This window comes from Lutra lutra, chromosome 5 (assembly GCF_902655055.1).
Source record: "Lutra lutra chromosome 5, mLutLut1.2, whole genome shotgun sequence".
Classification (NCBI taxonomy): Eukaryota; Metazoa; Chordata; class Mammalia; order Carnivora; family Mustelidae; genus Lutra; species Lutra lutra.
Window position 1 is genome coordinate 105,085,816 of NC_062282.1, and position 16,401 is coordinate 105,102,216.

A 16,401-nucleotide genomic window follows, 5' to 3' on the forward strand; every position below is an offset into this window, starting at 1 on the left:
TTATTGCTAACATATTTTTTCTAGGAAACCATTTATTTCATCTAAATATTCTGAATCACTGCTATAGAATATAATTCTGTAGAATAATAGAGTATAATATAATTTTGTAATTCAGAAGATCTTTTTATCATCTTCCTCTTTTCTGATCTTGTCTTTTTTTTAAAGATTTTATTTATTTATTTGACAGAGAGAGATATCACAAGTAGGCAGAGAGGCAGGCAGAGAGAGAGGGGGGGAAGCAGGCTCCCCACTGAGCAGAGAGCCTGATGTGGGGCTCAATCCCAGAACCCTGAGATCATGACCTGAGCCAAAGGCAGAGGCTTAACCCACTGAGCCACCCAGGCACCCCATGTCTTTTTTTTTTTTTTATCTCTAATCATATTAGCCTAAAGTTTTTCTAACTTTCTTGTACATTCTACCCTCTTTTAAAAAATGGTTCTTTTTTTTTTTGTAGTCAGGAAAAAAAGGAATTCTTTGCAAATACACATATCTTATATCAAGTCAGATAACTGAATTATTGAAATTTTCTGAAGTTCTGTATATATTTATATCTACCTGAATGTTTATTAAATATTCTGTCTTCCTCTTTGATTTGTTAACAAATGGCTTTGTCAATTTCTCCTAGGATTTCATTACTTTTTGCTTTACATATTAGAAAGCTATGTTACTGAAAAGTTTGTAACTTATATTCTTGTAGAGGATTGCAATGAATAGGACAATTTTCTTAATATGAAGTGCTTTTAAAACTTTTTTAGTGTTAGTATCACCCCATTTTCTTTTTATCATCTTTCTTATAATATACACACATACTTATGGATTTCATTTTGCTATCCTCAATTTTTCTTTTATTCTTTTTTAAAGATTTATTTATTTATTTATTTATTTAAGGGCAGGGGCAGGGAGAGAGAGAGGGAAACAGAGAATCCCAAGCAGACTCCATGCTGACTGTAGAGCCCAATGTAGGGCTCGATCTCATAACCCTGAGAACATGATTTGAGCTAAAATCAAGAGTTGGATGCTTAACCAATTGAGCTATTCAGGTGACCCTCTGTCATTCTCTTTTAAGGTGGGGTTCTTATAAATAGCATATGTTGAATTCTGTTTTTACATATTTAATGTAAATGGAATTTATCCTACTGATAGGAATGATGATAACTAGTATATATGGCCCCTTCTAGCCATATTATTTTGTGTTCTATTTTCCATGCTTTTTTCTTCTCCTTTGTTAAACTGATCAAGTTTTAATCCCTCCTTTTCTTCTCGCCTCTAGTTATTTGGGGTTATTACATCTCATATTCCCATTACTTTAGAGGGTAGCATTAATATTTTAGATCATATTTAATCTTTTTTGCCACTAATCAATCCTTTTGCCAAATACCATCATTCCTTCTCAAACTTGTCCATTTTGAGATTTTGGTTCCAGGTTATTATTAAAATTTATTTTCTACATTTTGTGTGAATGATTATTTTACACATTGATAGGTTTTACAGGTAGAATTCTTTGTCCATTACTTCTTTTTGGACTCTGGGTTTTTCTCTGTTTCACATTAAAGAAAGGTTTTTACCACAGAAAGGGTCTGTGGGTGGTAAACTGACAGAATCTGCCTGTCTGAAAAATGCCTATTTGGTTTCCTTAAAAATTTAAAGGTCATGTTCTTTGCCTTCTGGCAACCAGAAATGATGACAATACTGATGAGAAATCTAATTTCGTTCACATTCTTGTTCTTTTAGGTAAGTTGCCTTTTTCTCTACTCTGAAAGACACCACCACGGCTTGCTCCTTATCAAAAGTTTCATCAGAATATGGTCTTATTGTTGATCACATTCATCCTGCTTGATCTTTGATGGGTCATTTTAGTCTGAAGGCTTATGCATTTCTTTTGTTGGGAATTTTTTTCTTCTATATTTTCTTGAATTATTTCTTTCTTCTATTATTTCTTTTCTTTCCTTCTAGATTTATTAGACAAATTGATTCCTTTAACCTTTCTTGCATGGTTTCCATTTTTTTTTTTGTTCTCTATTCCAGTTGATTTCACTGACTCACTCTTCCAGAACACTAAATCAGTACTCAGCTGTGTGCTTTCTATTATGCATCTACTGAATTTCTTTTGGCACTATATTTTTAAATTTCCAAGAATATATTTAAAATTTTCTAACTGCTCCTTTTCCAGAATAAGCACTATGTTCTTGCTTTACAGATGTAGTGTTCTCTTATATTAGATTAACTATAATTTTTAAAGCTATCTCTTCTCTTTCTCAAACTGTCTAATCCCATCATGGTGAGTCTTTGTAATGACCTTGAGCCTTCCCTTTCAAACATGCTTCCCCTCAAAAGTCTGGTTCTCCTAAGCTGTGCATTTATGTTCATAATGAAGGATTGGCTAATTAACACACACAGCAAGTCTGCTATCTATTAACTATATTTTATTTATTTTAAAGATTTTATTTTATTTATTTGATAGAGAGAGAACATGAGTGGGGGTAGGGAGAGGAAGAGGGTGAGGGAGAAGTAAACTCCCTGCTGAGCAGTGAGCCTGATGTGGGTCTCAATCACAGGACCCGGGATCAGGACCTGAATTGAAGGCAGACACTTAACCAAGTGAGCCACCCAAGGCACCCCTATCAGCTATATTTTAGACAAGTTTCTTACTCCTACTGTGCCTCAGTTTACTCACCTCTAAAATAGGATAGTAATACTTATGGGACTGCTTGAGAATTAAATAAACTAACACTTACAACACAATTGTTTAGAAAAATGCCTAGTATATTGCAATTGTTTGATATATAATATTATCACCGTGGTTTCCTCTCCCCTGGTGGGCTAACTTATGTTTTCTTGTGGGTGAGACATGACTGGTTACATTCATATGAAGTTGGGAGGGCGAGAGGCAATGACCTTTTCTCTCCAACAACAGGTTTAGGAGTGACTTTGCTCTAGTGGTAGAGAACTGAGAATATTACTCTCTTGGATAGAACTGCATTTCATCTCATCTCTGATCATCTCTGGCTCCTCCCCACAAACTCAAACCCTGCTGTTGTTTTAGGCCCCCACATCAGCACCAAAAGTCCTTCCAGGAAAGTAGTTCATTTTCATTAAAGAGTAGTTTTTAGGTCTCTGACTAAATGTGAATGTTGCCTACTGCTAGGTAGGGTAAGGTTGGAGAACTGGGGATTGGAAGCAGTTCTTTGATTTCCCAATGAATGTCTTCCTCTAACTTTTCTTTTCACTTGTTTACTTTGTACTTGATATTCTGCTAGATGTGTTCCTACCATTGTTTTCTTGGGTGAGTGTTTTGCTCTGTGGTTTTTATTTTCTCTGTTATTGGTAATGTGCTCCCATTTGCCTTCCAAATGCCAACAATTCTTCACAATTTCTGGTGAGCTAATGACATTCTTTCACTTTGTTTCTAGTACCCATTCTTAAAGAATGTGTTTCTGTCTTGTTAGTAGATTTGGGGCAGAAAAGAGGGGTGGATGCTAGGGCTCAGCCCTCTAACTTGAGCCAAGACACATTATTTTGCATACCAGCCACACATTCCTATCTGCTGATTATAAGCAAGAGAACTGTTTATGCATTGCATCTATGTTTAGAGAGATATATTTATGTATATTATACACATTTTAAATCTCAATAAATTTAATCAAGGACTTAATTTGATGACCACTTAAAATGCAAAGCAAAAAAAAGACATTAACACTTATGAAGTATTCATATAACTACATATAATAGTTCTATCTATATATATATGTATCATATAACTATAATGATACAGAATTAATGTAGAGACTAAAATAGAATCATTTTAATTCTTGTTTCTTTTAATAAATACAAGTGTATCTGAAAGGCTTACAGTCCATGTTCTCACCATTTCTGAAGGCTTCTTAGCAAATATGCTCTTATTACCCATAATTTTACCTATCGATTTGTATAATGTATTTCAAGGAAAAAATTCAATATCAGCCATTCTTGCTTTCTTTCCCCTTTTTATTGAACTACCAAGACTAATATAGCACATCACTAAGCAAAAAGTGCTATTTACTATGCAAAAGGCACAGTCAGTGATTGGCATCAAAGACCAATTGATCTACCCATTACTGCTATCTCTCTACCCCCACTAGCACTAGTATGAAGCTATTGATTTAAACACTGTCGATCGGTTTCCATTTTCTGATTTTGGGCAGGCCAATTAAGAAAATGAGTAATTGTGATTACATTGCTTCAGGATCAATTACATTTGATGCAAGACAAGGTGTTCTTTTGGAACATACAAAAAATAATTTTTGATCTAGTATGTTTATGCATTCAATAAAATCTAAAATAATTTATACATTCACAATAGAAAAATATATTAATATAAGTGTTTATAATAGCTAAGGCTATTTTCTATATAACATAAATTCATCATTTTCCTAAAATTAGTATAAAAGAAATTGAGAAAAAATTGTTCATATACACTCCTCAATGTAGGACAAAAAAAAAAACCAAACACTACGTACATACTTATCCCTAAAGGACTATAGTTAATTATCACAGATAAAATGCAAATCTTGTCCAATGGACTACAGAAGAAATCTATAATGAAAAGTATTTTAAGAACCCCTACCTCATTATATAGAATATATAAACTGATAAGAAAAATAATTTTTTTAGTTCTTAATTTTGCCCTAACTTGGGCTTTGTCATTGGGCTCACATTGGTGAATCATTAAAATGAATATACCTCTGGTGTTGGAGGCAAATCTATTTAGAGTGATGTTACTCAGAGTCTTGTGGTCAGTAATATTGATCTGTGTTGTTTGTCTAATAGAAAAATAATAAACAATTACTAGGCAATGTTGGGAAAAGTAATCAGTTTTTATATATCACTAATATAGCAGACCTCCCAAAACATAAAGGTGATGATCTGCATAAAATCAATGTGTTATGCTACATTGCTTATATTCATCATTGCAGGTTCTCAGCAATAAATGGTACAATATTAGGCCTGAATTATTGGTAAATTGAATAGGTACATGCAAAAGAAAGTTCACGATATTTAACCCATAAATTGATTTAAAAATGTCTATTTCCTAAACTGGGTGATTTTTATCACAACAAATTCTCTTGTAAGCTAGCTAAAATTTAAATAAATAAAATGTTTCAATTCTTGTTCAAATAAAAACAAAGCAATTTCAAATCAAAGTAACAAATAATATCCTATATCAGAAAAGCGTCAGAGTTCAAAGATAATTCTTAAAGATGGATGAATATAGCTTTATATTAATTTGCTAATGATTTCTGGACTTCATCAGAAATGTATAAAATACTACATGAAAATTCTAACATTAATAAAATCCAATCCTAGAAAGGTTCTTTTGAACAGTATTCACCCAAGAAACCTCTGCCAACTTCTCTCTGCTTTTTCAAGTTTTATCAGAAGCAGTTTGTAAATTAAAGTAAAAGGGAAAAAAATAGAGTAAAAAGGGAAAAATGTATGGGTTTTAGGTACTGACAGAATCAATACTTCTCTACTTAAGAGGCTTAAGATAACATAAAGGATATCTTAAAAGCTATCTTCTCTGGGCTATTCAATATTACTAAAATTTTTAATTTCTCCTGAATTTTCCTCATGAATTTTTTAAAATCACAGAGTTATCAATTAAAAATATCATATAGCAATAGCTTGTTACTGTAACTGTGAATTTCAGTCATACATGGCAGACCGTAATGGCTGTATAACAAATACTAGAAATATATACACTACAATTTGTACAACTATTCCACTGTAGTCTAAATATTGTCAAAGAAAAGCACATTTGTTTAAACATTTTGTCTCTCAAAGAGAAAAGCTATTGAAAGCCTAGCTTTTGATCTGCTATCCTTTACAGGTAATATAAAATACAGGAGAACAATTGAACTTACCACAACTGGAAACTGGCAGTCTGAGTGGAATCACAAAAGTCAATACCCATTGAAACAGTAATGGATCCCTCAGGCTCGAGAGATTCTAGGAAATAAGATAATTTAGACATGAAGACATGGAGGACATGAAAAGAGGCAAACTAAATCCTGAAAACTTATGTAATGTTTGTAGTTTGGTTAAAACAGTCAAATTTAATGGTGGCTTATAAGAACAATTTCAAACTAAGAATATTAAAGTAAATTATAAAGTAATTTCACTATTCTGTTTGAAGACTTTCTTTTCCAGGGGCGCCTGGGTGGCTCAGTGGGTTAAGCCGCTGCCTTCGGCTCGGGTCATGATCTCAGGGTCCTGGGATCGAGTCCCACGTTGGGCTCTCTGCTCGGCGGGGAGCCTGCTTCCCTCTCTCTCTCTGCCTGCCTCTCTGTCTACTGTGATCTCTCTCTGTCAAATAAATAAATAAAATCTTTAAAAAAAAAAAGACTTTCTTTTCCATAACTTAATTCTGCATGTATTTCTGTTTCAGAAATATATCATTTCATGTTTTATGATATTGTCTTTATAGGTATTGAAGGTGAGAAGGAAATAAATGTATTCCTGTTTGGAGCAACTATACTATAAAGGACTCTCTGGCTGCTTTTTAGAGATTACGTACTTACAACTGTGGAATATTTATTCTAGATATAAAATGTAAATTTTAAACAATATCCCAAATCTCAAGTGGAAATAAAAATCCAACATTTAAAAATGCAAATTAAAGCAAAGTTGCAAGAAGAAATCAATTTGTATTCACAAATTAACCAAGACAACTGGTAATATAGGAACTAAAATAATAAGTCTAACTGCATTATTTAAAGAATTATTGGAGGAAAAATTAATTAGATTATCATGAGACAACAAATAATAAAATGGCATCTTAGCGGTTTAGAATTTATGAAGCTTCCTCTATCAACTAACCAAGAATGGGAAATAACTGTTTCAATAGATAATACCAGTTCCTTTCAGTTGACAGTGATAAAACCTAAGACAACATTTTATTCTGCTTATGATTACGAAGTTTGGCTATGCATTAGAATCATGAGGGATCTTAAACATATGGTAATATATAATATTAGTGCTATATATGTTAGTATAAACAAAAATAAAGTATATATTATATATTTATACAGAAACCATCCACTTTTGATTTCTACTTTGTTCAAAGTCTTCAGAATAACTGCAGTTATACTGCACAGTAGCTTTATATTTACCTTTATTCTGTATGTATCTTAATAAGATGCAGTTATATTTTAGCAAGGACACTCTAATCTGGGAGACTATGACTATCGAAGGGCTTATTGATAAGTATGGTTTGCCATTTAATGCTAACCATGACAGAAACGATGGTACAGATGGGACAAATAATAATTCAATAAACTTAATATATTAAGAAGTATATTTATGTCTCACAGGTTCAATGAAATCAGGATTAATTGTTTGATCCTTTTTTTTTTTTAAGATTTCATTTATTTATTTGGCAGAGAGAGACACAACAAGAGAGGGAAAACAAGCAGGGGGAGTGCGAGAGGGAGAAGGTGGCTTCCCCCTGAGCAGGGAGCCCGATATGGGGCTCGATCCCAGAACCCTGGGATCATGATCTGAGCCAAAGGCAGAGGCTTAACGACTGAGCCACCCAGGGGTCCCTTGATTCCGATTTTAAAATGTTATTGATTTGTTAGTGGTGTGTATGTTGGTTTGCTGATTCCAATTTGAATTTCATTTGTTTATAAATCTAAAATTTATCAGGATGCTTCACAAGTACCAAAAGACTTGCTGCCTACATCTTTAGCAAACTTACTTTATTGTAGAGCAAGTAATTGCAATGATATTTGTTTACATGTTTCCTACAGCTACACCTTATCAGTTCACAGCCCTGTCAGTCACACTATTAAGTCATATACTTTAGTGACTCCTTAATGCTTTCTGTGCCATAGATATATTGGGGTTTGGTCTCGTTTGCAGCTGACACACAGGTGGCAAATGCTGTCATCTCCATGATGGCGTTCATGTTTTAAGTCTCTCTACATCATGTATCCTTGTATTTCGTTTGACAAAGTGACAGTTCACAAGATGCCTTGTTGATAGCAGTCTTTGACACAGTTTGGTACCATCTTCAGGCTTAAGATAATTAACCGTGAGCTTAGTGCCACACTAATTCTGGAGGACAGCTCATGATCAACGGCATGTTTTATTATATGAATGCTTCAAGAGCAAAGTGATCAGCATAAAACTATTCATATAATTGATTTATATTATTTGAAGTCTACTACATTGGGGAAGTTTACTCAATTAGTTGTATGTATTTGGATACTACCTCCGGATCAGTGCTATACACCTAAAAGGATTATACAGAAACAGCTAAAAAACATGGGCTCTATTATACCACATCATTAACAATGAAAAAAGAAATCACACAGGCTGCCACTGATTTTGATTTCACAGTTGTACAGTAACTAGTGAAATACTAGCTGAACTCAAACTTGTCAATTGTTGACATAAAGTCAGTGAATATAATGCAGAGCCTAAGGTGTGTGTGTGTGTGTGTGTGTGTGTGTGCATTTTATTTTTATTTATTTCTTTTTCTGAATAACATTTTTTAAAAATTATTTATTTCTTTTCAGTGTAACAGAATTCATTGTTTATGCACCACACCCAGTGCTCCATGCAATCCGTGCCCTCCGTAATACCCACCACCTGGCTCCCCCAGTCTCCCCCCGCCCCTTCAAAACCCTCAGATTATTTTTCAGAGTCCATAGTCTCTCATGGTTCATCTCCCCTTCCAATTTCCCTCAACTGCCTTCTCCTCTCCATCTCCCCATGTCTTCCATGTTATTTGTTATGCTCCACAAATAAGTGAAACCATATGATAATTGACTCTCTCTGCTTGACTTATTTCACTCAGCATAATCTCTTCCAGTCCCGTCCATGTTGCTACAAAAGTTGGATATTCATCCTTTCTGATGGAGGCATAATACTCCATAGTGTGTATGGACCACATCTTCCTTATCCATTAGTCCGCTGAAGGGCATCTTGGTTCTTTCCACAGTTTGGTGACCGTGGCCAATGCTGCTATAAACATTAGGGTACAGATGGCCCTTCTTTTCACTACATCTGTATCTTTGGGGTAAATACCCAGTAGTGCAATTGCAGGGTCACAGGGAAGCTCTATTTTTAATTTCTTAAGGAATCTCCACACTGTTTTCCAAAGGGGCTGCACCAACTTGCATTCCCACTGACAGTGTAAGAGGGTTCCCCTTTCTCCACATCCTCTCCAACACACGTTGTTTCCTGTTTTGCTAATTTAATCTCTTACGTACTTGGTCTCTTTGGGAAAAATGGGACAGCACATTATTCCTAATACTCTTGCAAGAAATACAGTTTCATGCTGAAGGCAGGAGAAAATCCAGACCAAAGTCATTACATATTACAGACAAAAAGAAAACAGACTGGTGACAAATAAGAAAGCTGTTGGGACTCCTTAACATATACATATGTGGTTATTAAATAAATGTCTTATTTCTTTCATTTCACAAAAACATTGAAATACAGTATTTGTTTTTTGTTGTATTCTTAAGATGTTTCTGGAGGACTAATTAAGGTATATCATACTCTGTAACTCTACTATAATCTACTGATAAAAGAGACTATGTGGTCTTACTGCACAAGAAAGATCTCTACATCTTGAGAGTATTCAATAAAATGCCAACAAAATGAAAAAAACATTACAGTCATAAAAGTTTGCCTAAGAAAAGCAAAGCCTATGGCTAGTACTGAAGAAATGGTATATATTCATATTTTATTTCTGTGTTAAGGCCATACTATGAAATTTATTATATTTATTTCTTCTATTCTACATAGGCCAACAAAAGGTCAACTCATCATCTCATTATGCCAGCTCGAAGAAAAGTTAATACTGTTCTACTGTTTTAACCTTTGGCTAACATTTTCAACCTTCAGACAATTCATTTATCAGCTGCTTGACATTTCTTAAACTAAACTAATTTTTTAACTAGGTAAAAAATGCTGGATTTTAAGCACTAAAAAAAGAATACAAATTGGGATATTCTAGAACTCCTTACCAATATATTAACTTCACAAAGTAATTAACTAAAAATCAGGACACTCTGTATTCATTAAATGGTGTCTTAATTACCAAATTATTTTTAAAAGTGTATTAAAAGTGGGACCCAAAGTCAAGTCACTTTAACTACTTTGGTTGCTTATAAACATTTACCATATGTCATCTGTTAGGAATTGTTTTATTCCTTTGTATAAAAATATAACACAAATAATGACTTCCTTTACTGAATGACTCATGAAAACTATAGGAAAGAATTCAACAATGTCAAAGAGCTCAGGCAAAAATGAAGAAAAATAGAATACTTATGTGAAATAATGAGTAAAGGAGGCACAGCTGCCTGCTTAAAAGGTTTTGTTCACCTAAAGTATTATAAAAAGGAACTATCTGGACCTTTCTGAAAACAATATTTCAAGAAATCAGTAACAGAAACCTTATATCCTTTTTAATTGATATTATTGCCTGAAGTGTCTCCCAACTAAACTTTAGGCCCATTTTCACTTAGATAAAACAGAATAAATAAGAGGCAGACATTCTAATTATTACATTAAACTCAAGGTAACGCACAATTGTTACACTCACTTTTTGAAAGGTTTATTTCTGGTAAAATACTTAAAAAATGGAAGGAAATGACAGCTGATGAGCACGGAGGTTGGAAAGGACACGGTGCATCTAAGTGTCAGCCCCTTCTGAGTCATTTGGTGGTGCTGCAGGTGGGAATAAAGGACCAGGACTGTCCTATCTTGTGCTTTATCCCCCGGAAAAGGTGAGATTTCTGGGTTTGTTTTTTAATGTAAAAACATCTAGATTTCTAAGTGGTAGCAGAAGATCAAAAATATTTTAAAACATGATGTGTATAAACACTAGTAATACACTACGGGCAATTTTACATTGTATGCCTGGAAAGGAAGACAAACAGAATAGCATACATTCTCTCAGCCTTTGCTCTCTTCACTTTCCAATTTATGGAATGTGAGAGGAAAACATGGAAGGGGAAATAGGATTCAAAAAGGTAGACTACACCCAGGCAGGGAATGAAGCTGGCCAGGAAGAGAAGCAGAGGGAAGGTGATGACAGTAAAATGAGAAGCAATTCTGTTTCTTCAGAGGTATTTTTTCATCACTACTGGTACATTTCCCCATTGCTGGCACCTGATTCACTAAGAACAAAGCACTGCATTCATTTTTGTATGATAAATTCAGTTTAAAAAGAGAAAACAAACATAAACTGATTTTACTGACAAATATAGTCAATAAACTAATATGTATTTTATTTTCCCTTTAAAATAAATATATTTAAGTATCAAATATAAAGTTTTAAATGAAAATTAGTATTTACCTATTGGATTAAAAACATGCATCTGCATGCCCACAGGAAGTTTTTTCCCTCCTATGTGGATATTTTCTATCTTCCGATCAGTAGTATTATTTAATGTTATTTGTACAGAGACCATCTTATCACCAAAAATACAAGGCTCCCTTGGAAAGAAATAATGCGCAGCTAGGCCTCTTCCACTCATTCGATGAAGCAACACATGAGTTTTCACTGGTACAAAGACAGGAGTATTGACCTATTACACATTGGAAAAACAAATAAAGATGAATTAGTAAGTATATTTATTCTCAGACAATATAAAAAATTATATGATATTTAACTCCTATTTTTCCAAAAGTATTATATAAACCACAATAACAAACATCATACCCATAAATATTAAGTCAGAAATTATACAAAAATGTAAAGGAAACCACCTTCAAAATAGCAGTTAAATTTTTCTGTACTCTATAACAAATATTAAAATATTTTGATAATATGTGCCTAATAAGAATAAGCTGTTGTATATTCAATTTTTTTAGAGTTTATAAACTTTTTTGTTAGTTTTTTTCTTAGGTACACTACATTCCAGCATCTTGCTAATTTTCTTATTAGTTTTAATAATTTGTCAGTTGATTTTCTTACATTTTTGAACTGTAAGATACTATCATCTGCCAATAATGAACATCTTGCACCTTCATTTCTAAACTCAACTCCTTGAACTTTTTTCACCTCGAATTTCTTTCACCGTAAAATGAAGACTATCTTTAAGGTGGTTTCTTCCTTTGCTTTAATGATTAAAAAGAGCTTCCTTACTTTGAACTCAGGTAACTATTCACTTTTATTTTCTTTTAGAACTCTCATGGTTGCAATTTTTAATTTGTGTAGAACTGATGTACATATATTGACCTCTATACTTAATTATTTTCTTCAAATACTTAACCAATTGTCTGAACATGATTTAATGATTGGCTTTTCCTCAGTGACCTATAAATGCAAACATTCTGATTATTTATGTACTTGGAGACATTTTTGGACCTTGACTGAGTTGTTAAACCAGTACCACATTGTTTTATTTCTTATAGCCCTATAATATGATTCAATTATTGGACAAAACAAAGTATCTTTTATCACTCCATCCCATACCAACCCACCAGTATTTTCTTGGCTAATTGTCTCTTTATAGCCTTCTGTTGAATTTTAGCCTCTTTTAGTTAAATTTCCCTTCAATCTTGAGTGCATTCAGAGGGAACATATTAAATGAAGAAACACAGTTCTTTCTAAAATCATGTGATAGCTATCTTTCCATTCAAAGTCAAACTACTGCATATGGCTTGACCTGACATGGCAAGCTTTTTTAAAAAAAAAAAAAATCAATTTGTAATTAAACAAGTCTAATCAAGATTTTTTCCTAACAAGTGTGCTCTCCCAAACTAGATTTTCTATTGTAATTTTGAGTACATTTTAACCTATTCAACATGTTCATCATGCCAGTGATACCTGATGACATTAAAACTTAATAATACTAGTTTTTTAAAATTCATCAACAAAATCCGAGAGTTAAATAATATCATACATACAAAATGACAAGCAATGTCTTCTAAGCATCATTAAAATATAGTATTCCTTCTCCAAAAGCTCAACTCATAAGAGTGAGCAATTTAAAATAATCATCTTAAAATGCATAAAAGAGCTTATTTATAAAACATAACAAATAATTGAGTACATTTTAAATTATGGCTATCTAAAGTAATGGGGTAACTGGCCTACGCATTCTACTTCAGCTTTTGAGGATGATAGCAGTCCAACATTTTAAGTTTTCAAAGCACTTCCACTTCTAAGCTTAGATTCTTTTCCATGTATAAAAATTATATTCAAAAGTCTTTTGTTTCATTGTTCACAGTAAGTTCTATTTCCTTCGCAAACTCTGGAGAGTTTAGTAGCATAACCCAAGACACCAATCTTTGGCAGGGAACATTCATTTAAAGATATAATGGACATCATAAAAATAAGCAAACACACAGAATATGTATATGACTGCTCAGGTACATATACATATTATATTTATAAATTTATATTCAACAAAAATCTTAGATTCCCATGTCACTGAGGCTATGATAATCACCTTAAAAATAAGACTTCAACTGGATAATCATATTTTTCAGTATCTTATGTTTACTCCTTTAATTAGATGATAACATACCAGAGACGACAATTCTTATTTTATATTCTTCACTGTTCCATAGACACACTGTCATTAAGCCATTAAGTACATGTTGGTGCAGCCAGTTTTTCCTCTATGAAACTCATAGAAGTTTGGGCAACACATAATATGAGGAAATAAAGTTGAAAGTTGGAGAGAAGCAGATGTAGAGTAGTAGAAGAGAAGGAGACCAGAAGCAGGGGTTCGGTTTACAAGCAGCTAGGAATCAGCACTTAAAACATCGTATTAGGGCTTAGAAATATAAGAAGGGTACACCCTGTGTCACATAAGACTAGCAATATGTCTTGACTGGCTTATTGATTCTCTCTCAGTCTAATCCTAGGACACATGGTCCAAATATTTTTTTCTACCCTGCCTCAAAATTCTGTATCTTTATTATTATTGCTAGAAAGTATTAACGGATGAGCAAAGGAAGAAATACATAATTTTCCCCACTCATTCTATCCACATTCTATCAAGTTCAAGAAGCATCCTTTAATAATTCAGCATCTAAAGAAGGTCCATTCTGACAGTCCTCAAAGGTTAATCAGAGGTCTATATTCTTTTCTCAATAAACAGTCTCATAAGTAGCACTTTGTGGTAATAATGCATACTTTTGAACTAAAGAAAGGGGCTAACTGGAAATGTTTGATTTTTTTAAAAAACCTGCTTTCTAAGATCATACAGATTGTATTAAGTTAACTTCCTCCACTATCTACATGAATTACATAGGTCATAATATGTCCCATAAAACCAGTAAGTTTCATAAATCCTTCAATAATTTTCACATGCAATACAAGTAATACTGATGTGAAAGCAAATTTTTGTTTGATATTTTGTACATCAGGCATCTATATTCCAGAAACATGTATGATCTATGGCTGTTTATATTTTAATATGCTAAACACTGTGAATGGCTTTTTTGATTTCACATTTTATAAATATCAATAATCTTACTAACTGTACAAAATATAAGATAAAGGTAACAAATTACAGAAAGACCTAGATTTGAGTTGGGAAAATGAGGGCTAACTTTGAAAAAAAAAAAAATGTATATATTTAATGAATTTGAACAAAACAGATCATCTTAGGTAAGGGTTTGCAAACTACAGCCCACAAGCCAAATACGGACTGCTGCCTGTTTTCATAAAGTTTTATTGGGATTCAGCCATACTCATTCATTCACATATTGTTGATGCTTGCTTTTTTGCTCTGCACTGGCAGAGTGGAGTACTTGCAGGGCTTACTATATTTACTACCTGGACCCTTTATAGGAAAGTTTGCCAACTCCTCACCTAGGGGCATAGATGTTACATACTTCCTCTTCCCCTTCCCTTCTGTTGTTGTTGGGAAACAAGTTCCCACAGTCTCCCATGTTTTTGGACATCTTCTGAGCAAAGGTATTGACAACTTGGCTCCTGAAACTGTTTTCAAGGAGGTTTGTATAGCAAACAGCCTTTGGAAACATGAAAATGCCTCTTTCCAGGGCAACGTTGGGATGGATTTGCTATCAGCTCTTTATAAATAAAGATTGGGATCTTCTCCTATAGAGGTTCCTGTCCTGTAAAGCAACACACCACATGTGGAGTCATCACTGGGCCTTCATCCTGTCACCCTGTGGGAACTGGGGCTTAAGAAGAGGCACAAATGACATTACTGATGTAATAAACTGTGCTTTGTCTTTTTTTTTTTTTTTTAAGATTTTATTTATTTGACAGAGCAAGAGAGGGGAACTCAAGCAGGAGGAGTGGGAGAAGGAGAAGCAGGCTTCCCTCTGAGTGGGGAGCCAGATGCGGGTCTCAATCCCAGAACCCTGGGATCATGACCTGAGCCAAAGGCAGAGGCTTTAACTCACTGAGCCACCCAGGTGTCCTGAAGTGGTTACAGTTAACTGGTGAGTCCTTTTCCCAAGATTTTTGGGTTTGGGAACTGATAAGTCAAACCTGTCTCTCTCAAATGGCTAAAAGTTTGAGATTTAAAACTTTAATGCTTCTGGTCACATTTCCTGACATATTGTTCTGTAAGAAATAAAGCAAATTTCAAAGAAAAGCATAGATGAGGGACAGAGAGCCCTGCCGGTATCTGTGGTTTCTATACTTCTTGAATCTGACACATTCCTGTCCTTCCTGAAAGCTTGGTTTCTGTGAAATACTCCAGGGTTCCTTCTAGTACTTTCCTTTTTTTGCTTAAGCTAGTTCAAATTGGGTTTCTATCTTTTAATTCCTCCAACCAACTACTGATTGGGATTAGTCAGATTTCAGGATGCTATTGGGGGAGCAGGCAATAAACTTCTAATGGAAGAATAGGCTTTCTTGCTCCTTTTCCTAAAGGCATAGTAGATAAGGAATGGAGAGATCAGAGACTCAGGTATGGCCTCTAATTAGGTTGAACCACATGAATCTATCAATTCAAAACAGCTGAATTAGCAATCCATATGGTTCAACCTAAGAGCCTGCTTTGGTTTAAGAATTAGTCCTACCTTCCACAGGAAAGAGGAGTGCTTGATGTGGCCATCCTAACTAGCTGGAGTTCTACGTTGACGTTAGAGAGCAAAGTCACTGCTAATAAGAAAGTACCACTTTGCCTTTCTGTGTTCTCTGATTCTGTCTCCCCTGGGTAACTTGGGGGAAAAGGTGGTCTTGTCCAAGAATTGGGTATTCCAAGGCTCCCTGTCCAGTAAGATTATCACTATTTCAAATGCAAAGTAACTATTAGTTATCAATTTACTCACTCTTTCAACTAACATTTACTCAGTTAGTTGTGCCAACCACTACAATAAGGGCTATGATACAGAGACAAAGACAGAATATCCCAGTCTCCAAAGAGTTTACTTTAGCTGGGGAGAACTACGTAAATCATCTAGTGTGGT

The 16,401-nt window shown here is 34.0% G+C and overlaps 1 protein-coding gene across 2 annotated transcripts in view; it reads right to left on the reverse strand.

The window, feature by feature from the left end:
* The window catches only part of AP3B1 (adaptor related protein complex 3 subunit beta 1), a 348,039-nt gene that overhangs the window by 26,230 nt on the left and 305,408 nt on the right, over nt 1-16,401 (reverse strand). For both annotated transcript variants that reach the window (XM_047731751.1, XM_047731750.1), the window contains 2 exons: nt 11,354-11,585; nt 5,901-5,985 (listed from right to left, as the gene is read on the reverse strand). In XM_047731751.1, the coding sequence (XP_047587707.1) occupies nt 5,901-5,985; nt 11,354-11,585 (317 nt within the window). The remainder of the gene's footprint in view (nt 1-5,900; nt 5,986-11,353; nt 11,586-16,401) is intronic.